Genomic DNA, 23,910 nt, shown 5'->3' on the forward strand with positions numbered 1-23,910 from the left:
ATGGAGTGAACTCACGGTGACCTTGTGCTGTGGATCAGAGGACGGAAAGCCATGGGGCTTTCCGTGGCTGAGTTTGTGGTTCACCAGGCCTTTCTTCCAAGGTGCTTCTGGGTGGGCTCAAACCCCCAGTCTTTTCGTGAGCGGTGGGGTGTGTGAGTCATTTGTGCCACTCAGGGAGGGCTTCTCCAAGGTTTCAGAGCTAGCATGAGACCCGGGACTTGAACCCACGCCACTGACTTCAGAGGCTGACTGTGATATCACTACGCTACGGAGTTCCTTGGGTTCTTGAGTGTGTCATCATACATATTCACACACAGAGAGAGAGGTCTGGAAAATTACACACTCAAATGTTAACCCTTCGCGAGGTCTCGAACGCTCCAGGTTTCGAACGCTCGGCCGTTCAAAAGAACCTCAGCAATGTTAGGAGCAGCAAGAAGGGCACCAGTGCATTGCATGTGCGTGAGACCTGACTGCAAGGCTAAGGGTGCAGAGAAAACACCTGCCATCGAGTCAATGAGCACTCACAGTGCAGAGAAGGACTGCCCCCGTGGATTTTCCGAGACTTTGAATTCCTCATTTTTTATATCCAAAATATTTTATTTATTTTTAAATAAATCATTTTATTGGGGGCTCTTACAGCTTTAAACAATTATTTTATTGGGGGCTCATACAATTCTTATCACGATCCCTACATACGGCCATTGTGTCAAGCATATTTGTACCCATGTTTGCATCATCATTTGAAAACATTTTCTTCCTACTTGAACCCTTGGTATCAGCTCATTTTTCCTCCCTCCCCCACTCCCTGAGAATGAATCTTGGGGGGAACAGAGAACCTCCTCTTTCTCCCATTGGGCAGCTGGAGGTTTTGAACTGTTGTCCTTTGGCTATCAGCCCACTACATCACCAACTAATCTACAGGCCTATGAAGCATAAAGCATGCAGTAACAGCAATGGAGCTTAAAGCACTCCTTATTACGATCAGTTTTACGAGACTAAATAGGCACCATTTGTCCAACACCAATGAGGAGAGAGGCAGGGAGCGGGGCAGGTGAATAGAAATGGTGGGGTGGAGTGTGGGGCAGGGGGAGGCTCAGGGAGGGAAAGGGACAGTGCTGACTCAGGGTGGGAATTGCAACCCATGCCCTGAGTCCATCTGTGTATGAACTATGGGCTGGAAAACTCATTTGCATGTAAACATTCACCTAAAACACAATGAGGTGTTTGTTTTACCGTGACGTTTTCCCCCACCCTGGTCTTTAACCAGGGGAGGCCTGGTGGCATAGCGGTGACAAGTTGGACTACTAACTTCTAGGTCAGGGCAGAGAGAAAGGAGAGACTTTCTGTTCCCATAGACTTACAGTCTCTGAAACTCACAGGGGCAGTTCTACCCTGTCCCATGGGGTCACTATGAGTCGGCATGGACTTGAGAGCAGTGAGCATTAAGTGATACATAATAATTTTTCAAACAGCTAACCTTTCCGTAAGTGAGCAGCCAAATACACCACGTCAATGTTGAGTAGCTCGCCTTGCCTTGGGGTACGATGACCTAATTTTGCCAAAGCCCACTACCACCGAGTTAATTCTAATTCACAGCAACCCCCAAACTCTTTATGGGAGCAGACAGCCTCATCTTTCTCCCACAGAGTGGCTGGTGGGTTTGAACTGTAAACCACACGTTAGCAGCCCAATGCCTAACCCACACCACCACCAGGGCTCCTTAATGTTTGAACACCAAAACCAAAACCAAGCTTACTGTCATCGAGTGGATGCTGACTCATAGTGACCCTATAGGACAGGGGAGAACTGTCCCTGTGGGTTTCCGAAACTGTAACTCTTTACAGTGTCGGGACAGGCTGCTCTGTAGTAGCAAGCCCTGTCTTTCTCCCGTGTTGCTGCGGGAGGTTTCAAACCTCTGACCTTGCAACCAGTAGTCCAGCGCAGAACCACTCCACCACCAGGGCTCCTCAACTTTGAACAGAAAGGGGCAATTTCCTCTGGTCTATTATATTCCTCGGCAAGCTGGTCTGATACAAGAGCAGAAAGAAGACAAGGTCCGTAGAGATTTCTGATGAGATAAAATGAAAGCCCTTCAAGAAGGGCATCAGCCAGCCACACGCATGGTGTGGGGTTTAGGCTGAATGTAGCAGGTCTGGTATGCACGGATGTGTGAGTTGTATGGGGCTGTGGGGGGCAGCGGGGAGGCTCAGAGGTAGAATTCTCCTCTTTTGTGCAGGAGAGCTTGATTCCACACCCAGACACTTCACAAGCAGCCGCCATCCTCCTGTGAGTGGGGCTTCTGTGTTGCTAGCATGCTGAGCTGATTTCAGCAGAGCTTCCAGACTCAGAAGAACTGGGAAGAAGCCAAACCCATTGTCATTGGGTTGATTCCAATTCATGGCGACCCTACAGGACAGGGCAGAACTGCCCCCTTGTGGATCTCTTAAAAGCTTCATCTTTCTCTCAAGGAGCAGCTGGTAGTTTCGAACCTCTGACCCTGACCTGGAGATTAGCAGCCTGAGGCATACACACGACACCATCAGGATTCCTTCAATTAGGAAGAAAGGCCTGGTGAATTATTTCTGAAAACCAGCCGCATGGCTGACAGGAGTTTGATCTGAATCCACTCGTGGAGCAGGTGCAGGACGGAGCAACAACTGTAGGCCTGGGGTGTCGATGGCAGTAGTGTGTGTGTAGAAAGGGATTAAGTGGTAGGTGGAGGAAGGTAGGGCTGGAGACGAACAAGAGGCAGTCCGTCATGTGACCTGGGCGACAGGATTAGTTCACATACCTCCATGGGCTTGATTCCAACCTGTATGATGGAATAGAATTGCCCCTATGGGGTTTACACGACTTTGAATCTTTACAGTAACCAACAGCCCCATCTTTCTCCCTGGAGCGACTGGTGGGTTCGAACCACTGACCTTGCAGTTAGCAGCTCAATGTACAACCCCTTGGACCAGGGCTCCTTTCAGCATTAGGCTCGTGTGCCGTCATGCAAGCAACACATTTAGTCTTTAAGACACACGGTTGTGTAGCATGGAGTCAATGCCGACTCTTAGTAACCCTATAGGACGGGGTCAAATTGCCCCTGTGAATTTCGTAGGCTGTAACTCTTCACCGGAGTGAAAGTCCAGTCTTTCCCAAAGCTGGACATGGTACTTAACTGGCCATTCATAAAAATAATAACCAGGCCACTACCCTGATCCCACAGGAGAGAGTCTTAGTGCCCCCCATAGGGTTTCCAAAGCTCCATACAGAAGCCCGCGGCCTCATCTTAACCCCCACAGAGGGGTACATACCGCTGACCCTCCACTTACTGGCTGAGCTTTTACTTGAACTCCTGCACCACGTGGCTCCCTAGCCAACAAACCAGCGATTCATCAGCCAACACTTGCTGCGCAAACTGATGTTGAAAAGCCCCGCTACTCTGGGGAGCGATCTGTCTGGCCGAGGGGAGTGATACTGCCCACTTGAACAGCTGGGTCCACTCAAAGGGCCCTCAAAAGACCCGGGCATCCAGTCTAGGAAAAATCAGCCCCCGAAGACACCACCTAGCTCAACGCTGACACCAGTTCCCCCTGAGTTGGGGTGGACCGGATGTGGCCGGGTTTGGTCAGGTCTACCAGTTGGGGTACGTCTTTCTAGCTTGGGTGGGGTGGCTGGGAGTCCACCCCCTTATCTGGGTTCCAGGGCAAGGGGGAGCTTCTTCCAGCTGGGCCACTTCTACCCAAGTTGGCGGCTGTAGTCCCTCTGTCATTCTGTCCAAGGATTTTTTTTAAAGTCATTATTGGGGGCCTTCCAGTGGCAACATGGCTCAAAGCAAACCATCCTGAATCCCCCTCTCCCTCTGCAAACTCAGCCCGTAAGGAAAACACTGGCCGGTCCCACCTCGCTTGCTTTTCAGCTCCGGCAGGCCACTGGGCAGCTCCACACAGACCAGCAATTGTCCCTGAACCGACTTCTGGGGCCTGCGGGCACACGCGCTGTTTATTTGCTCGTCCCCTGAGTTATTAACTCCGGCTCTTTGATCTCCCTAGAGTTAAATGTTAAGTTTCAAATGTGGGCAGAGGAGATGTTATTTGTGGAGAAAACGAGGAGGCAGAAATGGGAACGACAAATTAGATTCATGTCGCAGTGTGTGTGCGTGTGTGCGTGTGTGTGTGTGTGTGAGAGAGAGAGAGAGAGAGAGAGATCAGCTTTTTAACTCGCTTCATTAAAGTATAATTTCCTTCATTAAAACAACCCAACCCCCACCCCACCCCCACTACTTCAACTTTTCGTTGTTGAAACTCTGAGGTTGGGGGTTTTCCCCTCAAAATCACCAGCCTGGACTTGTCGTGCCAAACTCCATGGAATTCTATCAGGTACAATTAGGTATAAAGAAAGGGAGCAACTGGAATTGTCCGGTGAAAGTGAATCCAAAGTCTTTACAGGGAACCTGCGTGCTTTGGAGAAATTCTGTGCTAGAGCCCAGAGCAATTATTTCTCTCTCTCTCTCTCTCTCTCTCTCTCTCTCTCTCTCTCTCTCACACACACACACACACACACACACACACACACACACACACACACACACACACACACACACACACAGCCATCTTTAAACTAGAGAGCTGATGGAGTCCAGGGAGGAAAAGTTTATCCCACCCCCACCCCCTACAGGAACAAAAGTCATCCCGGTAATTGGTTAGAAAAGAGGACTTTGCGAGCCCTGCCAGACCCCTTTCAAGTGCAAAGCCGTTTCCTGGTAGCCTGCTGTGAGGACATCCTAATGCTGAGCACTCCTTTGGCATCCGTCCTTGTTGAGGAGGATTGTGGACCCGCAAATTCTAGACAGTTACAACCCCAAATCGAAAGTGGTTCTCACAAGAGAGCCAAAAATCACCCCCTCCCACCCCCCAACCCCCCATGGCTATGTTTATTTTCAGGAGCCAAAGGAAGGGCCATAGCTAGGCAAAGGGGTAAGGGTCACTTCAGGCTCCAAAAATCGAGCGCCCCGTGGTGCGTCCAGTGAAGCCTGGGGCTGCGAAGGGTCCGGCAGGCAGTTGGAGACCACCTGCAGCTCTGAGGGAGAAAGAGGCGGCTGTCTGCCCTATTCTTCGGGGTCAGAAACGCCAGGGAGAGGAGCTCTTCTCTGTCCCACAGGGTCGCTGTGAGTCAGAAGCAACTCAGCAGCAGTTTGGTTTTGGGGTTTGGGTTAGGCTCCAAGGGACCAGCAGAGTTTAATTATGAGGCAGCATAAACCAGATCTTGTATTTTTATCTCAGACTTAGAAGAAAAGAAAGAGACATTCTTCATTATCTTTCATGTCAACGGCAGAGACCTTGGCAATGCGGTGGCGGAAGGGAGCCACGCTCAAAAGGAAACTCAATCAATCAGATTCCGACTCACAGCGACCCTCCAGGACAGAGTGAGGTTGTCCCATCAGCTTCCAAGGCTGTCACTCTTCCCAGGAATAGAAATCTCGCCTTCCTCTCGTGCAGCGGCTGGTGGTCTCGAGCTGCTGGACTTGTGGTTAGCAGCCCAACCCATAACCTACTTCGACGCTAGGGCCCCCTTTTTTGGTGGAAGGGGGACCTGTCACGTCAACCGCGACAGACATGTGTCGCAGACACTGCTGGCCAGGGACAGGGAGGGTTTGACGGAAGGACAGAAAGAAGGCTGTACACACGGTAAGACAGCCTGGCATGGGCCGCTCTGCTTTGGAAGCCAGAGTTTCCTAAGGAAAGTTCCTCATTGTTGACCAGCCACCAGCACCTAAGGCTACGTCTGCACCAGTTAAAGGGACAGATAATTTCAAAGCCATTTCCTTGGCGATACCAGCCAACATCTCAAGCGCTCATTAACCAGGTACGTGGGCCAGTGGGTACCATCTGGACCCCACAGATAGAACCATTCCATCCCTCCAGAAGGGAGGAGCCCCGGTGGTGCAGTGGTTATCCATTGGGCTGCTAACCGCAAGGTCAGCAGCTCAAAACCACCAGACACTCTTCAGAAAGATGGGGCTTTCTGCTCCTAGGAAGAGTTGTCCTCTTGGGAACTCACAGGGGCAGATCCACCCTGTGCTACGGACTCCCTGGGAGTCAGCGTTGACTTGCTGGCAGAGAGTTTTGTTTTGGTTTCCCCAACAGGAAGCTCTACGGATCAGTGTCGTCCAGACAGCACCAGAAAGGAGAGAGATTGAACAGTGTAAGATATGACAAGATAATAATAATTTATAAATGATCGAGGGTTCGTGATGAGGGAAGGTGGGGGAGGGAGGAGAAAAATGAGAAGCTGATACCAAGAGCTCAAGTAGAAAGCAAATGTTTTGAGAACGATGATGGCAACAAATGTACAAATGTGCTCAGCACAATGGATGAATGTACGGATTGTGATAAGAGTTGTAAGAGCCCCCAGTAAAATTACTTTTAAAAAAAGAAAGAAAGGGCTTTCTCCATTTCTCCAACTGGCTCCTTCACCTTCTATCGATACTGGCCTGGCTCCTTACTACTGACAAATGAGTTCATCTCTGTGCCTTGGTTCTCCCATCTTTGGGAATTATTGCACGTCCTAGCCCAGCAATGCAGGAAGACCCTCCAGGAGATGGACGGAAGCACAGACAGCGGCTACAACGGCTCAACCGCAGTCAGGATTGTGAGGACAGCCACCGGGCATTCACAAAGCAATGTCTGAGAAGCAGGTCCATCTCTCCGGTGATTCACAGCACGAGTCTCACTTCCTATGTGGGAAACCAGAGTTCGAGTCCTGGCAGCTGCACCCCCCTCACGGTCACCACCCGTCTGCCAGCAGAGGCCGAGCATGATTCAGCAGAGCTTCCAGATGAAGGCAGCGGAGGAAGCAAGGCCTGGTGATCTGCAAAGTCTCTGGTCTGCAGTGGGGATGATGCAGGACTGGGCAGCATTTTCTCCCACTGCGGGTGGGGTTGTATAAATCGAGGCCAAATCGAGGCAACCCAAGATAGCTAAACAGAATCTTTTGTTTTTAAATCATTTTGATTGGGGGCTCCTTAGAGTATTCCATACAGCAACCGTATCAAGCACATTTGCACAGGTTGCCCGCCATCATCATGTCCAAAACATTTTCTCCTTGAGTCCTTGGTATCAGCTCCTCTTTCCCCCCCTCCCTCCCCCATTCGGGAATCCTTGGTCAATTCTATATTGTGATGATTATTTCGTCTCTTACACTTGCCTTTGTCTTCCTTCACCCACATTTCTGTTATTCATCCCCTTCCGGGAGTGAAGTTTGCAATGGATTCCCCTACAAATGAATCTTGTGGGACCCCCATTACCGAATAGAGGAAATGGTGTGGCTAGTTCGCAGTCAATGCTGGCCAGCACGGTCTACTTCCCCTGCTTGAAGGGCAGGAAGAGAAGAAGGACATCCACAGGTGTGTTTGAGAGTCCAGCTATGTCAATTAAGAGGCCTCCTTTAGAGCAGTGTTTCCCAAACTGGGAGAGGCACTGCCCCCTGGGAGGAGGCGCTGGACCGATTTTGCAGCCCGGGCAGGGCTGCCAGCGCAGACACTTACACTGGACTTTCATTGCCAGGAGGGCTCTCAGCAATTTTTTTTTTTCCTGAAAGGGAGGAAGTAGGCTGATCAAGTTTGGGAACCTGCGCTTGGGATCAGAAGTGGGGACTATCTGGCCCCAAGGCCCTGTTAAGGCCCAAGAAACCATCAATACCAGCTAACACCACTCAAACTCAACTCATCGCCTCGAGCTGATTGGGACTCCCAGCGATCCTGCACAACAGGGTGGAGCTGTGGTGGTGGGGGGGGGGTGTTTAGAAACGACCACATTTAAGGGGGTAGAAAGGTCTTTCTCCCAAAAGGCAGGAGGCTTCAAACTGCTGACCTTGCATTTAGCAGGCGGACTTGTAATTACTGCACCACAGGGCTCAACCCGATAACAACACCCTAGAGAAGTTGCTCTGACCATCGCCTTAGCTCACAAACAAACAAACAAACAAACAACAAAAGAGAAACCTCACTGCCATGGAGTCGATGCAGACTCATAGTGACCCTAGAGGATAGAACAGAACTGCTCCTGTGAGTTTCCAAGACTGTAACTTTATGGGAGTAGAAAGTCTGGTCTTTCTCCCACAGAGCAGCTTGTGGTTTCGAACCGCTGACCTTGCAGTTAGCAGCCCGTCACATAAATCCGATTCCATCAGGGTTCACCATCATGTTAAAGAAACAGACTGCAAGCTCACTGCCATCGAGGCAATATTGACTCACTGCGACACTATAGGTCAGGGGTAGAACTGCCCCTGTGAGTTTCCAAGACTGTAACTCTTTAAGAGCCTAGAAAAATCTCATATTTTTCCCTCAGAGGCGTGGGTGGTTTCAAACTGCTGACCTTGGGGCTCCGCAACCCAATTGGGTAACCACTATAGCACCAGGCAGGACTCATTCCATCATCCCATTAGGGGTGAGTTAATTAAATGTCTGACAAATATGAACGTACCCAGCCTAGGAGATAGAAACGTTACCATTCACCAAAGTGGCCAAAGAAGGGGAGGCGATTGATCGAGAGAAGCAGCGGAGGTCTTCTGGAAGCTGAGATAGAGATTCTGGCCGTCTTAATAACTGCGATTGCAACAACCGGCTCATAAGAACAAGTGAGGATGCCGGCTGTGCCTCAGCCTCCAGCTGCTTTTAATAGAAACCCACCGATGGCACTCACAGCCCGCACCTGAGGGGGAAAGGCTGACCACGCCCCCCGAAGGGTGTGCCTGCAGCCAGCCAGACTCCTGGAATTCCATTCCAGCACCCACCAGCCAGCTGGGAGTACACGTTCAAATCAGCACGGATCTGACAATGAGCTATGAAGCTCGGCCACTTGGAATTGAAGAACTTCCAAAGAAAATAATAATTAGGAGTACGGAAACCACAAGTGGAAAGTTTAACTACACCTGCTTCCCCCAACGCATTCCCAAGAGGATCCGTTTGTAATTGGAAGAACCTCAGAGCATGAATGCCCTTGACCGGGGTTCGTGATTCCGGACAGAATTATCTGATTGTAGAACCGTGGGCAGGAGTTTGATGTGGTGTTCAGGAAAGCGAAACAAACAACATCACAACGTTAGGTTAAAACCAAAGCTAAGCTCTCTGCCATTGAGTCAGTTCCAGCCCTTAGCAAGTCTAGAGGTCAAAGCAGAATGAATCCTTTGGGGTTTGGAGACTAAATCTTTTTTTTAAAATTTATTTTATGGGGGCTCGTACAACTCATCACAATCCATCCATCCATCCATCGTGTCAAGCACATTTGTACATTTGTTGCCATCATCATTTTCAAAACATTTTCTTTCTACTTGAGCCCTTGGTATCGGCTTCCCCTTTGTTTCCAGGAGATTAACTCTTATGGGAGTGGACAGCCTCACCTTTCTCGGGGCGGGGGGCGGGGGGCGGCCAGTAGAATCCAGGGCTCTGTATCTGTAAGCTTTTCTGTCCTGTAAACATACTCCCCCCCCCACCTCTACGCTTACCATCAAGAGAGCCTTAGTTGTGGCTATCCGTCATTTAACACAACACCTGTATTTTTCATCACTAAGTTTATGTGCTTTAATGATTTCAAACCCCCCAAAATCTCATTGCCCTGGACCCTAAGCGACCCCATTGGATGGACTAGAATCACTGCTGTGAGTTTCTGAGGCTGTAGATCTTCATGGGAGTAGAATGTCTTGTCTTTCTCCCATGGAGCGGATGGTGGGCGTGAACGACTGAGCTTATAGTTAGCAGTTCAGAATGGGCTCCAAATGGAAGTCACTTTGATATGGTATGATGTGCTAGTCTCCTGTTTATTTCTCTTTGAGTTCACCCTGTAACTTACGGAGTACCCCCCCCCTCCCCAAAGCAAGGGGTGGTTATGCACTGAGCTGTGATCCGCATGGTTGGTGGTTCAAAACCACCAGCAGCTCCTGGGAAGAGACTGGGCTTTCTACTCCCCTAAAACAATGAGAGTCTCAGAAACCCACAGGGAGTCACTAGGAGTCAGCATGGACTCCATGGCAGTGCCTTTGAGAGTTTAAAGCAGTTCATTCTTCCTCCAAGTTGCCCAGACTCCCTCTCCATTTATACACTCTCCACTCCCTCTTACTGCTTGGTCACTGTCATTCTTTGCAAATTAACATATCCCTATTTTCAATCACAGCCTTTTTTTATTGTTTGAGATTTCTAAGTCCTGGTTGATTTTCTGGGCAATGCTATCTTGTGTCTTAATCGCTGGCTTTTATCTGCTGCAGCTAATTAGATACCGCACCCATTTCCAGTCTCAGCTCTCTTTCTTTCATCTCCGTGGAAAGCCCAGGATACTGAAAGCCCACCATTGATGGGGCCCAACTACCAGCGAGGGGCCCAGCCAGCTACCAGGAAGCTCTCTGCAGAATGCATCCCCCCTTTGTTTCCTGCTGCGGGCCCAGCATCAAACACCGGGCATGACAAACTCCACTCTGAAGAGTGGCTCTCTCCCTGGAAAAAAGGAACTCCCTTGAAAAGTCACTTGAAAGAAAAGTCGATTGTTCCTTTTCTCTCGGGAAGCCTTTGATGCTGTATTTAGAACAAAGAGATCCGTCAACTCTGCTCAACGGGGAACATCTTCCCCGAAGCTCAGGAAATTAAGAGCCGGGCTAGAAGACTGAGAAAGAGGGGAGACTCCGGAGAATATCCAAGATCCGTAAAACAGACCCAGCCATCCAATGACTCCCCGTCCCCGCCCCCGGCCTGCTAGGAAACAGCGTGTAAAGCAAGTATATTTAAAGTGCTTCTGGGAGTAATGTATGCATGTCTGGAGAGGGCAACACAAGTGCCTGTGTTGTCCAAAAAACCGTTCACTGTCCTGATCAGGGGAGGAGCTACTCTCTATCTTGATTTAAGATGCTGTGACTATTCTCCTGATCCCTGGGCCGGCCATGGCGTGCATTATAAACACTAAGACCTAAGCACCAGTTGCCCCCTCTGACTGAGGGCGGCCCCACGAGTGGAACCAAGCTCCAAGGAGCTTGCAATGGCGGATCTTCTTCTTGGAAGTAGGTCACCAGGCCTTTCTTCCGAGGCCTTTCTAGATGGACTTGAATCTCCAACCTTTTGGAAAGCCTCGGAGCACAGGAACCATTTATACCAGCCAGAGACTAGGGAAAAACTTGCAACGTGCTAATTCTACCAATTCAGTAACAAAATACTGACATTTGTTGGATTCTGGATACTAGAACTCATTTTTTTTTCCTCCACCGAACCAAAACCAAACTCACTGCCACTGAGTCACAGAGACGCTATAGGACAGGGTGGGTAGAATTGCCCCTGTGAGTGTCTGAGACTAACTCTTTACAGGTGGAGAAAGCCTTGTCTTTCGCCTGCTGAGTGGCTGGTGGTTTCAAACAGTTGACCTTGCCCTTAGCAGCTGAACTTGCGACCAATATGCCGCCTGTCGAAAAAGTTCTGATGAGAAAATTGTGTCTCCTTTGGCCAAAATGCCCTAAGAAGCCAAGAACCTGTTCATAATAACCAGAGAGTCAAGGGTACTGGAGAGATCCGTTCAACGGGATGCATTCTGAAACAGGTCCCCCACGCGGCAGGCATTCCCCACGTACCTTGGACAACTCCATGCCGGGGCCACACTGTTTGCAGGGCACGCAGTTTCCAGACCGATCCCGAAATTCCTGTTGTCGACAGTCTCCTGTCTCACAAATCACTTTACAGGACTGGAAAGGGAAAAAAAACACATTGTACAAAATGTGATCCTGAAACACTTGATTATGGTGAACTTTTTTCAAGAAAGGGGTACTGTGTCCTTCCTGGGAAAGTACATTGGAATTTACGCGTGAGTCTGCTGTTGCTGAGGATGGCTGGCCAGACCACATGTGCAGGGAAGAGCAGCTCTACAAGGTTTTCAAGGTTGTGACCTTTAGGGAGAAGCAGACCGCCAGGCCTTTCTGCCGAGGTGACTGGGTGAGCTGGAACCGCCAGGCTGTTGGCTGGTTGTGGAGTGCTTTATCAGTTGCAACACTCAGGAACCCCTGGAGAGACTCAGCTCACTGCTACTGAGTCGATGCCAACTCACAGCGACCCTGCTGGACAGGGTAGAACTGGCCCCAAGAGTTTCTGAGACTGTAACAATTTTACGGGAGTAGAAAGCCCGGTCTTTCTCCCACGGAGCAGCTGGTGGTTTCAAACCGCTAACCTTGAGGTTAGCAGCCGAACACATAGCCACTGTGCCACCATGGCTCTGTTTCAGAGTACAAGTATCATGCAAACATGAGCTGACATTCTGACTGCTGACCCTCGAACCACTTAGGAGGACCCGACCAAGGATCCCCGTTGGCGTAGTGGGCTACTAATCACAAGGTCAGCAGTTCGATGCCACCAGCTTCTCTGATGCAGAAAGAGGAGGCTGCCTGCTCTCGTTGAAACCTATAGCTTCAGAAACCCTAGGGAGCAGTTCACTCTGTCCTAAAGGGTCACTGTGTGCCAGAATGGATTCAATGGAGGTTAAAGTGTGGTGTTTTTGGTTTCTTTGGGGTGTGGGTGTGTGGAATCCAGCCATACATTTTAGTTCATAGCATTAAAAAAATTAGAAGTTAAAACAAACAAACAAACAATCCATCAACAGTGTAATCAAGTCAATCCTGTCCCAATGGCAGCTTTTAAGCCCAAGCAGAACTGCGAGGCCACAGGGTCTTGGCTGTGATCTTTATGGAAGCGGATCACCACTCCTTTCTTCCTCGATGTAGCTGAGCTGGGTTCCAGCAGTCAACCTTTACTATTTAGAGTCCAGCACAAACTTTCTGTCCTACCAAGCAACCTCTGGTTCTAAAGGAAAATCCCCCAAACCCGGCCCACCGCCACGGAGTTAATTGCGATTCATCACAGCCACATACATATAGGGTTTCAGAGACGGTATGCCTTTTATGGGAGCCGACAGCCTCATCTTTCTCCTGGTGGGTTTGAACTACCGGCTTCTCAGTAGCAGTCCAATGCTTATCTTATCCCACAGTGCCTCTGGGTCCCTTGGTTCATAGGATGGGAAAGATTACCCTTGGCAGAAAACCAAGTTTGGAAGCCATTTTCCAAAGCATTTCCCCCGTGATTTTATCTAAAATCAAGCTCACTCTGGGCACTTCCATCCTACAACACAGTGTGCATCTGCTCTTACTAAATAGTATTTCAGGGGAAATGTGGGTGCTAACAGGGTCTCGGAGTTGATGAAGATACTCCACACACCCTCATATGGTCAGTAGAGCTGTTTTCTCAGCAAATGACCATGTTTGGCTAGAATTCTGATTTCCTAAGTGATGATGGGAATCCTAGCGGCGCAGCTGCTAACCAAAAGCTGATGGTTCGAATCCACCAGCTGCTGCGTGGCGGAAGCTTCAGCGTGTGTGTCTGGAAAGACTCACAGCCTCAGGGACTGTCTGCGGCAGATCTGCCCCATCTGCCAGGTCACGCTGAGAGGGAATTGACTCAGTAGCAGTAGGTACAGGCTGCGTTGCTGAAAGGAGCTGACAACCTGGTGAAGCAAGGAGTGGAGAGCCGCAGCGTGCACAGTGCCTATACCCGAGTGAGGTGCACGCAGACGCAAGGCAAATCGTTTAGCGCAAACTACTTCAACCGAGAAGCAGGGCTATCTGTAACCATCTCTGCTGATTTCCTTCCACAAAACCAAAGCTTTCACGCCTAGGACAGGGAGGAAAGGTAATTCAAGGTGGAGATTGGGACGATAGGATGATTTGGGACTACCCAAACCAAACCAAACTCTGCCATTGAGTCCATTCACACTCATGGCGACCCTACAAGACAGAGTAAAACTGGGCTTCCGACACTGTAACTATTTACGGGACTAGAAAGCCTCATCTGTCTCCCTTGGAGCAGCCGGTGGTTTCGAACCACGGACCTGAGGTTGGCAGCTCCATGCCCACTACAGGGCTCCTATTTGGGACTACAGGTCGAGAAATTTCTCCCCACGTCTCTTCACTCCTCCCCGACGACCACGCTGGGAGGGGACTGATGATGGTTCTTGGAAAGAGGCAGGAGTCCTTGGCAGGGCTGGGGATGCTAACCTCTCTGAGAAAGCGATCCCACCTCCTCCCCAGACCCTTTTATTCTAAGATTTGGCAGCTCCAACGACAGAAAGCTTTTCTTACATCTCCTGAATCCCGGAGTCCAGTTTGACTCTTTTTTCATCTTACTTTGTTTGTTTTCCAAGAAGGTTTTTAGGAGGCGACTGGGGCTGCCAACCACAAGGGCAGCAGTTTGATACCACCAGCTGCTGTGAGGGAGCATCCTGAGGCTTTCGGCTCCCGTAGAGTTACAGCCTCAGAGGCCCACAGGGGCAGTCCCCCTCTGTCCTACCACGTCACTGTGAACAGTGATACACTCCATGGCTGTGGGTTTGGCCTCCAGTGAAATGAGACCTGGTGGCACAGGGGGTTACGCTGCGGGGTTGCTCACAGTCGGGTGACTGGATGGCAGTGAACTTGGATTTCATCTTCTCCGGTCCTCTGTCCGGCAGGGTCATTATGAATTGGATGGAACCCACTGGACAGCTTTGGTTTGATTCCGAGTGAAATAATTCTTAATATGCTTATAGATCATCGTTACATCTCCATGTTTAAGTAAGGGTCGATTCGTTTTGAATGCCATTTTGGGGCTTCTGTGTAAAGCTTTCACATATTAAAATTCTCCGTCTGCTTTTAAGCCTTTGGGGGGAACCAAACCAAACCAAACTCACTGCCACCGAGTCCATGCTGACTCACAGCCACCCTACAGGACATGGTGCAACTGCCCCTGCGAGCTCCCGAAACTGTCATTCTTTATGGGAGTAGAAAGTGCCTTCTGTCTCCCTCAGAGGGGCTGCTGCTTTCGTACTAATGACCTGGAAACTGTCAGCCCAACATGTAAACACTCTGCCACCAGGGCTCCACTTGGGGGACTATGCAGGCTATAAATACAGAGAGAAACAATATCTCTTTTAAAATGTATTCTAAATTCTCCAACGGCTGCCTAAGTCATGGGCTCAGAATCAAGAGTTGGGATCTTAAGTTGTTGGCTGCCATGGGGTCAATTAGAACTCTGGGGTTTTCACGACTCGTCTTTCAGGAGACTGCTAGGCCTGCCTTACGTAGAGATTGCTAGACTTGCCTTACCTCTGGGGAGTTCTGAACTGCCAGCCTGTCAGTTGGTAGCCCAGGGCTTACCGATCGACACCATCCAGGGACATCCTGTTGGGGGTCTAGCATGTATTGTGTGAGCTCTAACTCTCAAGTCCAACATAAAATCATTCTCAGGCTACAAGCAATGTACGCATTCACAACTTGATCGAAATTTAAATCAGACGTGCTCAGCAATTGTTACAGGCAGGAAGCCTGAGCACCAATAGTTGACTTATGGGGGGAAAGAGGCGCTTGCTTACCCACGTGGCCAGTAGGACGCAGACAGTGAGAAATGCTTTTTCTTGTTCCAGCAGCGCTTGCAGAGCCATGGCTCTGGTGCGACGTCCTGCTGTCGAGGCGTTCTAAGGGAGACAGGAAGGAAGAGGACACTCTTAGCACGAGGAGGGACGGACGACACACCGTTCTTGCGATATAAAGTTGCTTGCTATTGTTGGGTGTCCTTGGGACTCACAGCGACCCTGTGTGGCAGAGCAGAACGGCCCCTTACGTTTTTTTGTGTTTCCTTCTGAAGGCACCTTAACGGGTTTATTAGGATGAACCTGCACTTGACATTGGAAGAGAATATTGCCAAAGGGGATTACATCTGAACATCCGGGCTGCTGCCCATAAGTAGGAAATTGGTTGCAAACTTTGTAAGCACACCACAATGAGTAACCGTGATTACAAAGAGTTCCATCTAGAGCAAGTGTTCAGATATACAGGAATATATAATTATCCACATAAAAGATGAAATTAAAGCCTTAGCTGTTTTCATTCATACATATTACATTACTAATGTATAATAAGCTCTAAGAACCTCTCTCTTTTTTTAAGGGAGCAGAATGCCAGGACTCTCTCCCCAGAGTCAATGGATGGGCTCGAACTGCCAACCTTCTGGTTAGCAGCCTTGTACTTAACCCTCCTGCCACCAGGGCTACTTCAAATGCTGTAGATCATGTACTCTATATGCTAGAAAATAAGTAAGGTTTGCTTTAAAAAGAACCAACTGTTAATAAGATACAAGCAACACATCACGATTAATTCTTATAAAATGCAAGTTATGAGAATTGAAACATTGCCTACAGGATCCGTTGTTCACTACCACCAGCTCTACAGGCCAAGGCTAGGCATGCTTTTTTCTTTCTTTTTAAATTTTCTACCCGATTCTCTGCTGCGTCCCATCTCACTCACCCAGGAGAGTGGTCCAGGAACAACGCAAACCAGCACTCCTGTGGGTTCCTGCCATGCCAACAGGCTAATACCACGATCAAACAATTGCTCCTTGATCACTGCATGCTAGGTACCGTTGTTTGCATAGGAACATGTCTATCCTCATAGATGCCCTGCAAGGGAGGGCTAGTGTCATCTCCACTTTAGGGATGGAGAAACTGAGGCTCAGAGAGAGGTTCAGTAACTTGCCCACGGTCCCATTCCAGGTACAGGCAGAGTAAGGATTCAAGCCCAGCTGGGCTCACTCCAACTCACGGCCATGGAGTCAATGCTGACTCATAGCGACCCCCAGTGGGTTTCTGAGAATGTAAGTGTTTACGGGAGTAGAAAGCCCAGTCTTTCTCCCACGGAGTTGCTGGTGGTTTTGAACTGCCGACCATGAGGATTGCAGCCCAACATATAACCACAACACCCCTGGGCTCCTCAGGATCCCCATTTTTCTATATGTGTTGGGGTATCAACGAGTTAGTGGTAAGACTCCACCATCTTTTTAATTCCATTTCCCCCCAGAAATGCTTTGGAGGGGGCGGGCGGTGTTGGAAAGTAGCTTGTGAGTCACGAAAGCGTTTCAGTCTGTTTCAATCCCCTTCCTCCTTTGCAGCCCTTCAGACCAGGGTTCAGACCTGTGAGGAATCTGAAGGGGATTTTAAAGCTGTGACGCTTCTCTCTCACTTTAAACATTGTATTCGTTTTTACTATTTCCCACTCTTACTTGTGGAATATAACACAATCAAAGAAAAGCACACAGTAAGTGGCTGCGTAGCCCATCACCTCAAAAACAGCGACAAGATCCCAGTCCACTCCTGTATTCGATTCTTCTTTTTCTTTCTTTGCCCACCCACCCTCTCTCCTTACCTTGCTGTTGCTACCCCCTTCCCCTCCCACCCAACTTTTCGAAGCCCCCTCCTATTGTCACGCATCCCCTCCAAAACAACCCCGACATCCAGGGGAGCTCTGGTGGCAGAATGGTTACTCACTGGGCTAAGTAACAAGGTCAGCAGTTCACAGTCACCAGCTGCTCCCTGGGACAAAGGCAAAACTTTCTATGCCCATGTACAGAGTTCCTGTCTCGGAAACCCACAGGGGCAGCTTTACCCTGTCCTATATAGGCTCAACTTTGAGTCGGCATCAACTCGTAGCTGGTGAGTGGGTTTTTGGGGGGTGGGGTGGGGGAGGGTGGTCATCAAGAGGGTGCTTGAGGGGGTCTTGCACCTTCATCTCTTTTCAAATGGCTAACTTTCAGACATTTATGAATCTGCCCGCATCCAGCACCCTGCCAATGACCTAGGAGCAGAAAGGCCTCCTAACATCCCAGATGGCAGGAAGGGGCCGCAGAGAAGGGCGGATGGGAATGGGAATGGGAGGGTGGGAGCAAGAGAAGAGTGCTCCCACCTGGAGCGCAGCGCGAACGCACGCCTGGCTACCACATGTGGAAGGGAAGCGAATGTGTTCCGTTCACTTTCACCCAGATGACAAGAAAATGTTTTGAAACCAAACAAAACCCTCTGAACATCCTTTTCCCTGACGGAAGCCCGGATCTGATCCTCCCATCAACGTTGAAAGCAAGCCGCTGGACTTTCCCCAGCTGTCAGCTAAACGTCCACACAGATTCCGGTTGTCTTTATTTATTTTTAACTTTTTAGTGTGAGCTAACGGAGCCCTGGTCGGGTAGTGGTTCTGGGTTGGGCTGCTCACTGTGAGGGCAATGGTTGGAAACCACCAGCCACACCTCAGGACGAAGATGAGGCTTAGGTCTGGGCTTACCTTCTGATCACCGGTTTTGTATTCAGCAACTTTAACTACTTATTAGAGCTCCCTACAACTTTCCCTGGCCCCCTGCGATTTCTCTTTTGTAGAACACTATCTCCTTCATCTAGGCCAGTGGTTCTCAACCTTCCTCAGGTTGCCATCCTTTCAGACAGTCCCTCGTGGTGACCCACCCCAACCATAAAATGATCTTCGTAGCTACGTCATCCCTGTCATTTTGCTACTGTTAGGAATCCGGCGACCCTGTGAAAGGGTCGTTTGACACCCAAAGGGGTCGAAACCCAAAGGTTGAGAACCGCTGATTCTAGGCTAACACCTGTCTACCCTCCAGCCAGGTGGTTTTTGCTGACTGGTGATTTATGATGACGCTGGCTTTAGAAAAAGTTCACAACCCCCCTACCATCCCCATCAGTCAGACAGGAAACAAGCGCCCAGTGTCCCTGTAAAGTGGACTCTTTTGTTGACTCCATAGAAGTCACTTTACTGGGGGCTCTTACAGCTCTTATAACACTCCATACATCACGTGTATCACGCACACTTGTACATATGTTGCCATGCTGCCTAAAACCGGAGCAGAGGCCGGAGCTGCACAGTGAGAGCAACAGCGAACCAGCGTATGTCTGTCCAATGAATGCCCGCCTGGGAGAATTCAAACAGCTTCTTGAAAAAAACAAATAAATGAAAGTGTTTATAAGCATTTCTAGCTTCTTGGTCTCTGCTTTGGCCACCACCCCCCCCCCCCTGCATATCTCAAAATCATCCTGAAATTACTGGGCCATACAAACGCTGCATGTGGAGAGCCGGTGGGGTGGGGTGGGGGAGGAAGATACAAATCACACTCCTTGAAAGGAATGTTTCAGATTCCTTCCTTCTTAACCTGCATTTAAGAGAAGCAAAGTCAGAAGATGACAAAATTATAACACTAGCTAATTTTGAAAAGTTAAAACACCTATGCATCATCTAGCTACAGACCCCTGGTGCCCAAGTGGTTACGAGTGGGCTGCGATCTACAAGGTCGGCAGTTTGAAACCACCAGTCGACTCTTACTCCCGTAAAGCGTTACCATAGGAGCAGATCTACCCTGTCCTATAGGGTTGCTATGAGTTGGGATCAACCTGATGCTAGTGAGTTTCATTTAAAGTCAATGAAACAAACTCTAAACTCACTTCCATTGAGTCAATTCTGTCTCATAGCAATCCTACAGGACAGTGTAGAGATGCCCCTGTGGGTTTGTGAGGCTGTAACAGGAGGAGCCTCATCTCTCTCTGAGCAGCTGGTGGCTTCAAACCACTGACCTTGCAGTTAGCAGCCCAAAGCATCCCACAGCACCATCAGGACTCCTTGTGGAGGAAAAGGGGAGCCTGAATGGTGCCGTTGATAAGCACTGTTGGTTGCTGGTTACAAGGTTGTAAGCTCGAGTCCACCCAAAGGCATTTCAAAAGACAAGCCTGTTGATCTGCTTCTAGAAAACCAGCCATGAGAAAATTCCTTTGGAGCACGGTTCTGACATGGGGCTGTCACACGGGGCTGTCATGATTTGGAGTCCTTCCAATCGCAATTGGCTTTACCAAATCATTTACATAAAATACACGGGGTGGGGGGGAAGGATAGCCAGCAGATCTCATAATGGATCAATACTCAAGAAAGAAGGCTCTTCTGTAGGGGTCAAGTATAGTAACTGCTATGGAGGGAAGCCAACTGGCACCCACGCTCTAGTAAACATATATTTAAAGACAATCACAGCCATGCATATCGCACTTATTAAAGTCATGATACCATGACTTTGATCAAAAAGTTCATGGGAAATTCATATTGTGAAAAAGGTATGTTTTGTACGGCAACGCTTCTTTTGCACCCCAACAAGACTTGTACAAACTTGTTACAACATGTCTGAAGAGGATAGACATGAGTTGGAAAAGAGCCCAAATCTGAGTAACATGAAATCTACTGAAATTGAAGGGAGAACAAATATCAAAATTTGGTTAGGAAAATGGTGAAATCAAGGATGCTTTAAGAGAAGTTGACAGGGGTACTGCCCCCAAAGAAAGCAGGAGTTTACAAATGGGTCACTCCCTTAAAGAGAGGACAAGAGGACATTGGAAGTGTTGAAGATGACGCCTTCAGCTGTGGATCACATCACATCCATCTGCAAGGAAACAATTAAGCTCACCCATGCCCTAACTGAAGAGGGTAGCACATTTATAGCAACAAAACCCCAAATAGCCGAAACCACAGACGTCTCAATTGTGTCCGCTTACAAAATTCTGACTAAAAAATTAAAGTTGAGCAAACTTTTGACTGCAAACTAGAGCAGTTCCTTTTCATAAGACATTCTCCACTGGATGCTTGAGGTCTCCATGTGTCACAGGAATATGGGAATGTCACCTCTCTTTCTCTTAACTCCCCCCACCCCCCTTTAATACCAAGAGGCTGGGAAATAATTCCAGTTGAGTGAATAGTCCTCAAAGAAGATGGTTTGCGTGTGGCAATCAGCTTCTCATAGTTTGGGTCTAGTTTTCCTCTTTCCCCATGTGTTGCATAGTAACCACATCACTTGCCAATCAGACCACGAGCAGAGGCAAACACAGCAGGGCCCTGCTCAGAGATGGTGGCCACGACTTTGAATGTGTGTGCGGCTCTACACAGATCTGTCAATAATCCAATCTCCCAAGTCTCTCGATCCATGGCTCCAACCTGTAACTTTCCCTGGTCCTTGGTCATCACTATGGATCAGTTAATTTAAAAAAATTGGAGGTCTGTTCTAGATTCAGGTCATCCATTGCAACTGAACTGGCTTGAACTGGTCTGAAGCCCTGTCTCGATGGTAATACCAGGTTAAATGATGAATGCTGTTGATGCCATCATTGGGGTGCTACTACCGATAACACTTATTAGCGGTGAACTTGAACAAGTCCCTTCCCCCTAAGTTATGACCCCCATCATCTGTCTGTTTGTTGTAATGTGATGGTTTGTTGCTGGAAACGATGTCCTCAGTATTTCAGATTCCAGCAGAGTCACACACAGCAGACTGGTTTCAGGGAAGCTTTCTGCCAGCTTTTATGCATCGCTTGTCAGGTGACTGAAAAGTGGCAGAAGAAATGACAAAGGTAGCCCACAGAGGAGCCCACAATTTGTTGTTGTCGTCAGATGCCGCGGAGTCAGCTCCGCCCCAAAGTGCCCCTTCGCACCACAGAAAGAAACACTGCCAGGTCCTGTGCCCTCCTCACATTTGCTGTTAGGTTTGTGCCCACTTGTTGCAGCCTCTGCGTCAGTCCATCTTGCTGACGGTCTGCCTTTTGTTCACTGCCCCTCCACTTGACCAAGTATGACGGCCTTCTCCGGGGCAGGTTTCTCCCGACATGTCCAAAGAACGTAAGACCAAGTCTTGCCATCTTTCCCTCTAAGAGGCATTCTGGCCGGTCTTGTTCCAAGCCAGATTTGGTTATCCTCTGGCAGTCCACTGCACTTTCCAGTAGGGTCACAGTTTCTGTCTAGTAAAACCCTACTAACATCGTGTAATGATGTGACATTCAGTCCATACGTCTTCCCGATCTGTAGTAACCCGAAGAAAACGTCTTCACAAAGTAAACGATAAAGTAAATGACAGGCTTACAATGTATAAAACCAGCCTTGGAAGAGAGCCAGGGCTATAAACACAGCCTTTTACATCTTCATGCTGGAACAGACTCAGACATGGCTTTAAAGCAGTGCCATGTCCACATGCCAACCCCAAACCAAAGCCACTGCCGGTGAGTCAATTCTGATTCACGGCAACACTATAGTCAAGAGCAGAAAGGCTCCTTAGGGCTTCTGGGATGGTCAATCAATACAGGAGCAAAGAGCTTCAGCTTCCTCCCACAGAGCGACTGGTGTGGGCTTGAACCACTGACCTTGTGGCTAGCAGCCCAACGCTTACCCCACCACACCATCAGTGCTCCTTTCCACTTCCTGAGAAGATGAAACATTCATTCAGACATTTAGATGTACTGCTGGCGGTGTCGTTGTCTGCTAGGCTGCTAACCGGAAGGTCAGCAGTTCAAAACCACCAGCCTCTCCACAAGAGACAGACGAGGCTGCCTGCTGCTATGAAGACAAGACAGCCCCAGAAACCCACAGGGGCAGCAATTCTGCTGGGTCCTATTGGGTCTCTATGACCCAGTGAGTCGGACTTGACTAGATCTTGTTGCCATCGAGTCGATGTCAACTCATGGATCCTGTGCAACTGCCCATGTGAGTTTCTGAGACTGTCACGTTGTGTTGCTGTTAGGTGCCATCCACCGAGTTCCAAATCATAGTGACACGATGCCCAGCAGGGCGCCACACCACCCCGCCCTCTGTCATCCTCACCAGCTTGCTTGTCTTTGAGCCCAGTGATGCAGACAAGGTCTTCCTCTTCAGCGCTGCCTCGCTACTTCACCCAGCATGAGGGCTTTCCCCAGGGAATGGTCTCTCCTGACAACATGTCCAGAGTACCTGAGACCCCGTCTGGCCATCCTTGCCTCTAAGGAACCGTCTGGCTGTCCTTCTGCCGAGACTGATTTGCTTGATGAGCTAGCAGCCCAACCCATAACTCGCTACGCCACCAGGGCTCCTGAGACGCCCAGAACAGTGGTAGATATTCCATACAGAACTATAACCCCCATCCCATCCTGCATTATCCTGACACAGCAGAGCTGGCCACGCTGGGCACGGAAGCGTTACGCAGCGCTGTGCTGGAATAAGAAGCCATGTGTTACTCTTGGCGAGGGACTGAGGACCCCTTCTCTCTCTCGAATCGTGACTTTTCGGTTTTCTCCTCAAAAGCTCCACAAGGCGGACTGCCACATGCAGTATCTTCTTTCCCCCTCGACGTCTGAAAACACGAAGGGCCCGTGTCAGGCTCCTCGAGTTAATTAAAAAGAAAGTGAAGGAGACTTCAACTTGATGAGCGTTTACTACTTTTTCTGCCTCGGAAGTTGTGAATGCTCTCCTCTTTGCTGGAGGAAAACCACTGCCATGCGTGATGTTAGAGCAACACGCGTTGGGCACACGAGAAGCATGTCTATTATCACTGAGGGAGCCGTGTGGTTGTAGAGGGTTATACAATGGGCGGCTGAATCACCCAAGTTGAGTAGTTCGAAACACCTGCCTGCTCCTCGGACAAAATTGAGGCTTTCCACTCCCATAGCGATTTACAGCCTCAGAAACCCACAAGGGCAGGTCCACTCTGTCCTATAGGCTTGCTGTCCCAAGTCAACTCAATGGCAGTGAGCTGAGTTCAAAAGCAATGCAACGTCTGTGTAAACAATCATGAGATGCCACCAACTGCCATCAAGTCCTTGCCAGTTCTCAGTGGCCCGGTGTAGAGCTTCCGAGGCTGCAGACCTTCACGGGAACAGCCAGCCTCATCTTTCCCTGGTGGGTTTGAACTGCCGACTCTGTGGTTAGCAGTCCAAAACTTAGAAAAACGATCAAGAGGAAAACCATTCATTACACATCTATGGGCTTCCAAGCCAGCATACGCTAACTAAGGTTCTTTAACTCATAAATGTTTCTCTAACCCCCAAACAGAAAAAGAATGAGGATGACATCAGTGACGAAAACCAAACTCATTGCCATCAAGCCAATGCCAACTCACAGTGACCCTATAGCAGAGGGTAGAACTGCCCCTGCGCATTTCCGAGACTCACTCTTTACGGGAGTAGAAAATCTAAAAACCGACCTCACTGCCATCAAGTAGACTGTGACTCACAGCGACTCTGTAAGACAGGGTAAAACTGTCCC

The 23,910-nt window shown here is 49.2% G+C and overlaps 1 protein-coding gene across 1 annotated transcript in view; it reads right to left on the reverse strand.

Annotated features, from left to right (window-relative positions):
- TNFRSF19 (TNF receptor superfamily member 19) overlaps positions 1-23,910 on the reverse strand; it is a 71,494-nt gene that overhangs the window by 30,858 nt on the left and 16,726 nt on the right. Inside the window, exons 2-3 of the mRNA XM_075562823.1 lie at positions 15,411-15,512; positions 11,593-11,703 (exon numbers count right to left, since the gene is read on the reverse strand). Coding sequence (XP_075418938.1) covers positions 11,593-11,703; positions 15,411-15,479 — 180 coding nt within the window. The 5' untranslated portion in view covers positions 15,480-15,512. The remainder of the gene's footprint in view (positions 1-11,592; positions 11,704-15,410; positions 15,513-23,910) is intronic.

This window comes from Tenrec ecaudatus, chromosome 11, assembly GCF_050624435.1.
Source record: "Tenrec ecaudatus isolate mTenEca1 chromosome 11, mTenEca1.hap1, whole genome shotgun sequence".
In the NCBI taxonomy this organism is placed as follows: Eukaryota; Metazoa; Chordata; class Mammalia; order Afrosoricida; family Tenrecidae; genus Tenrec; species Tenrec ecaudatus.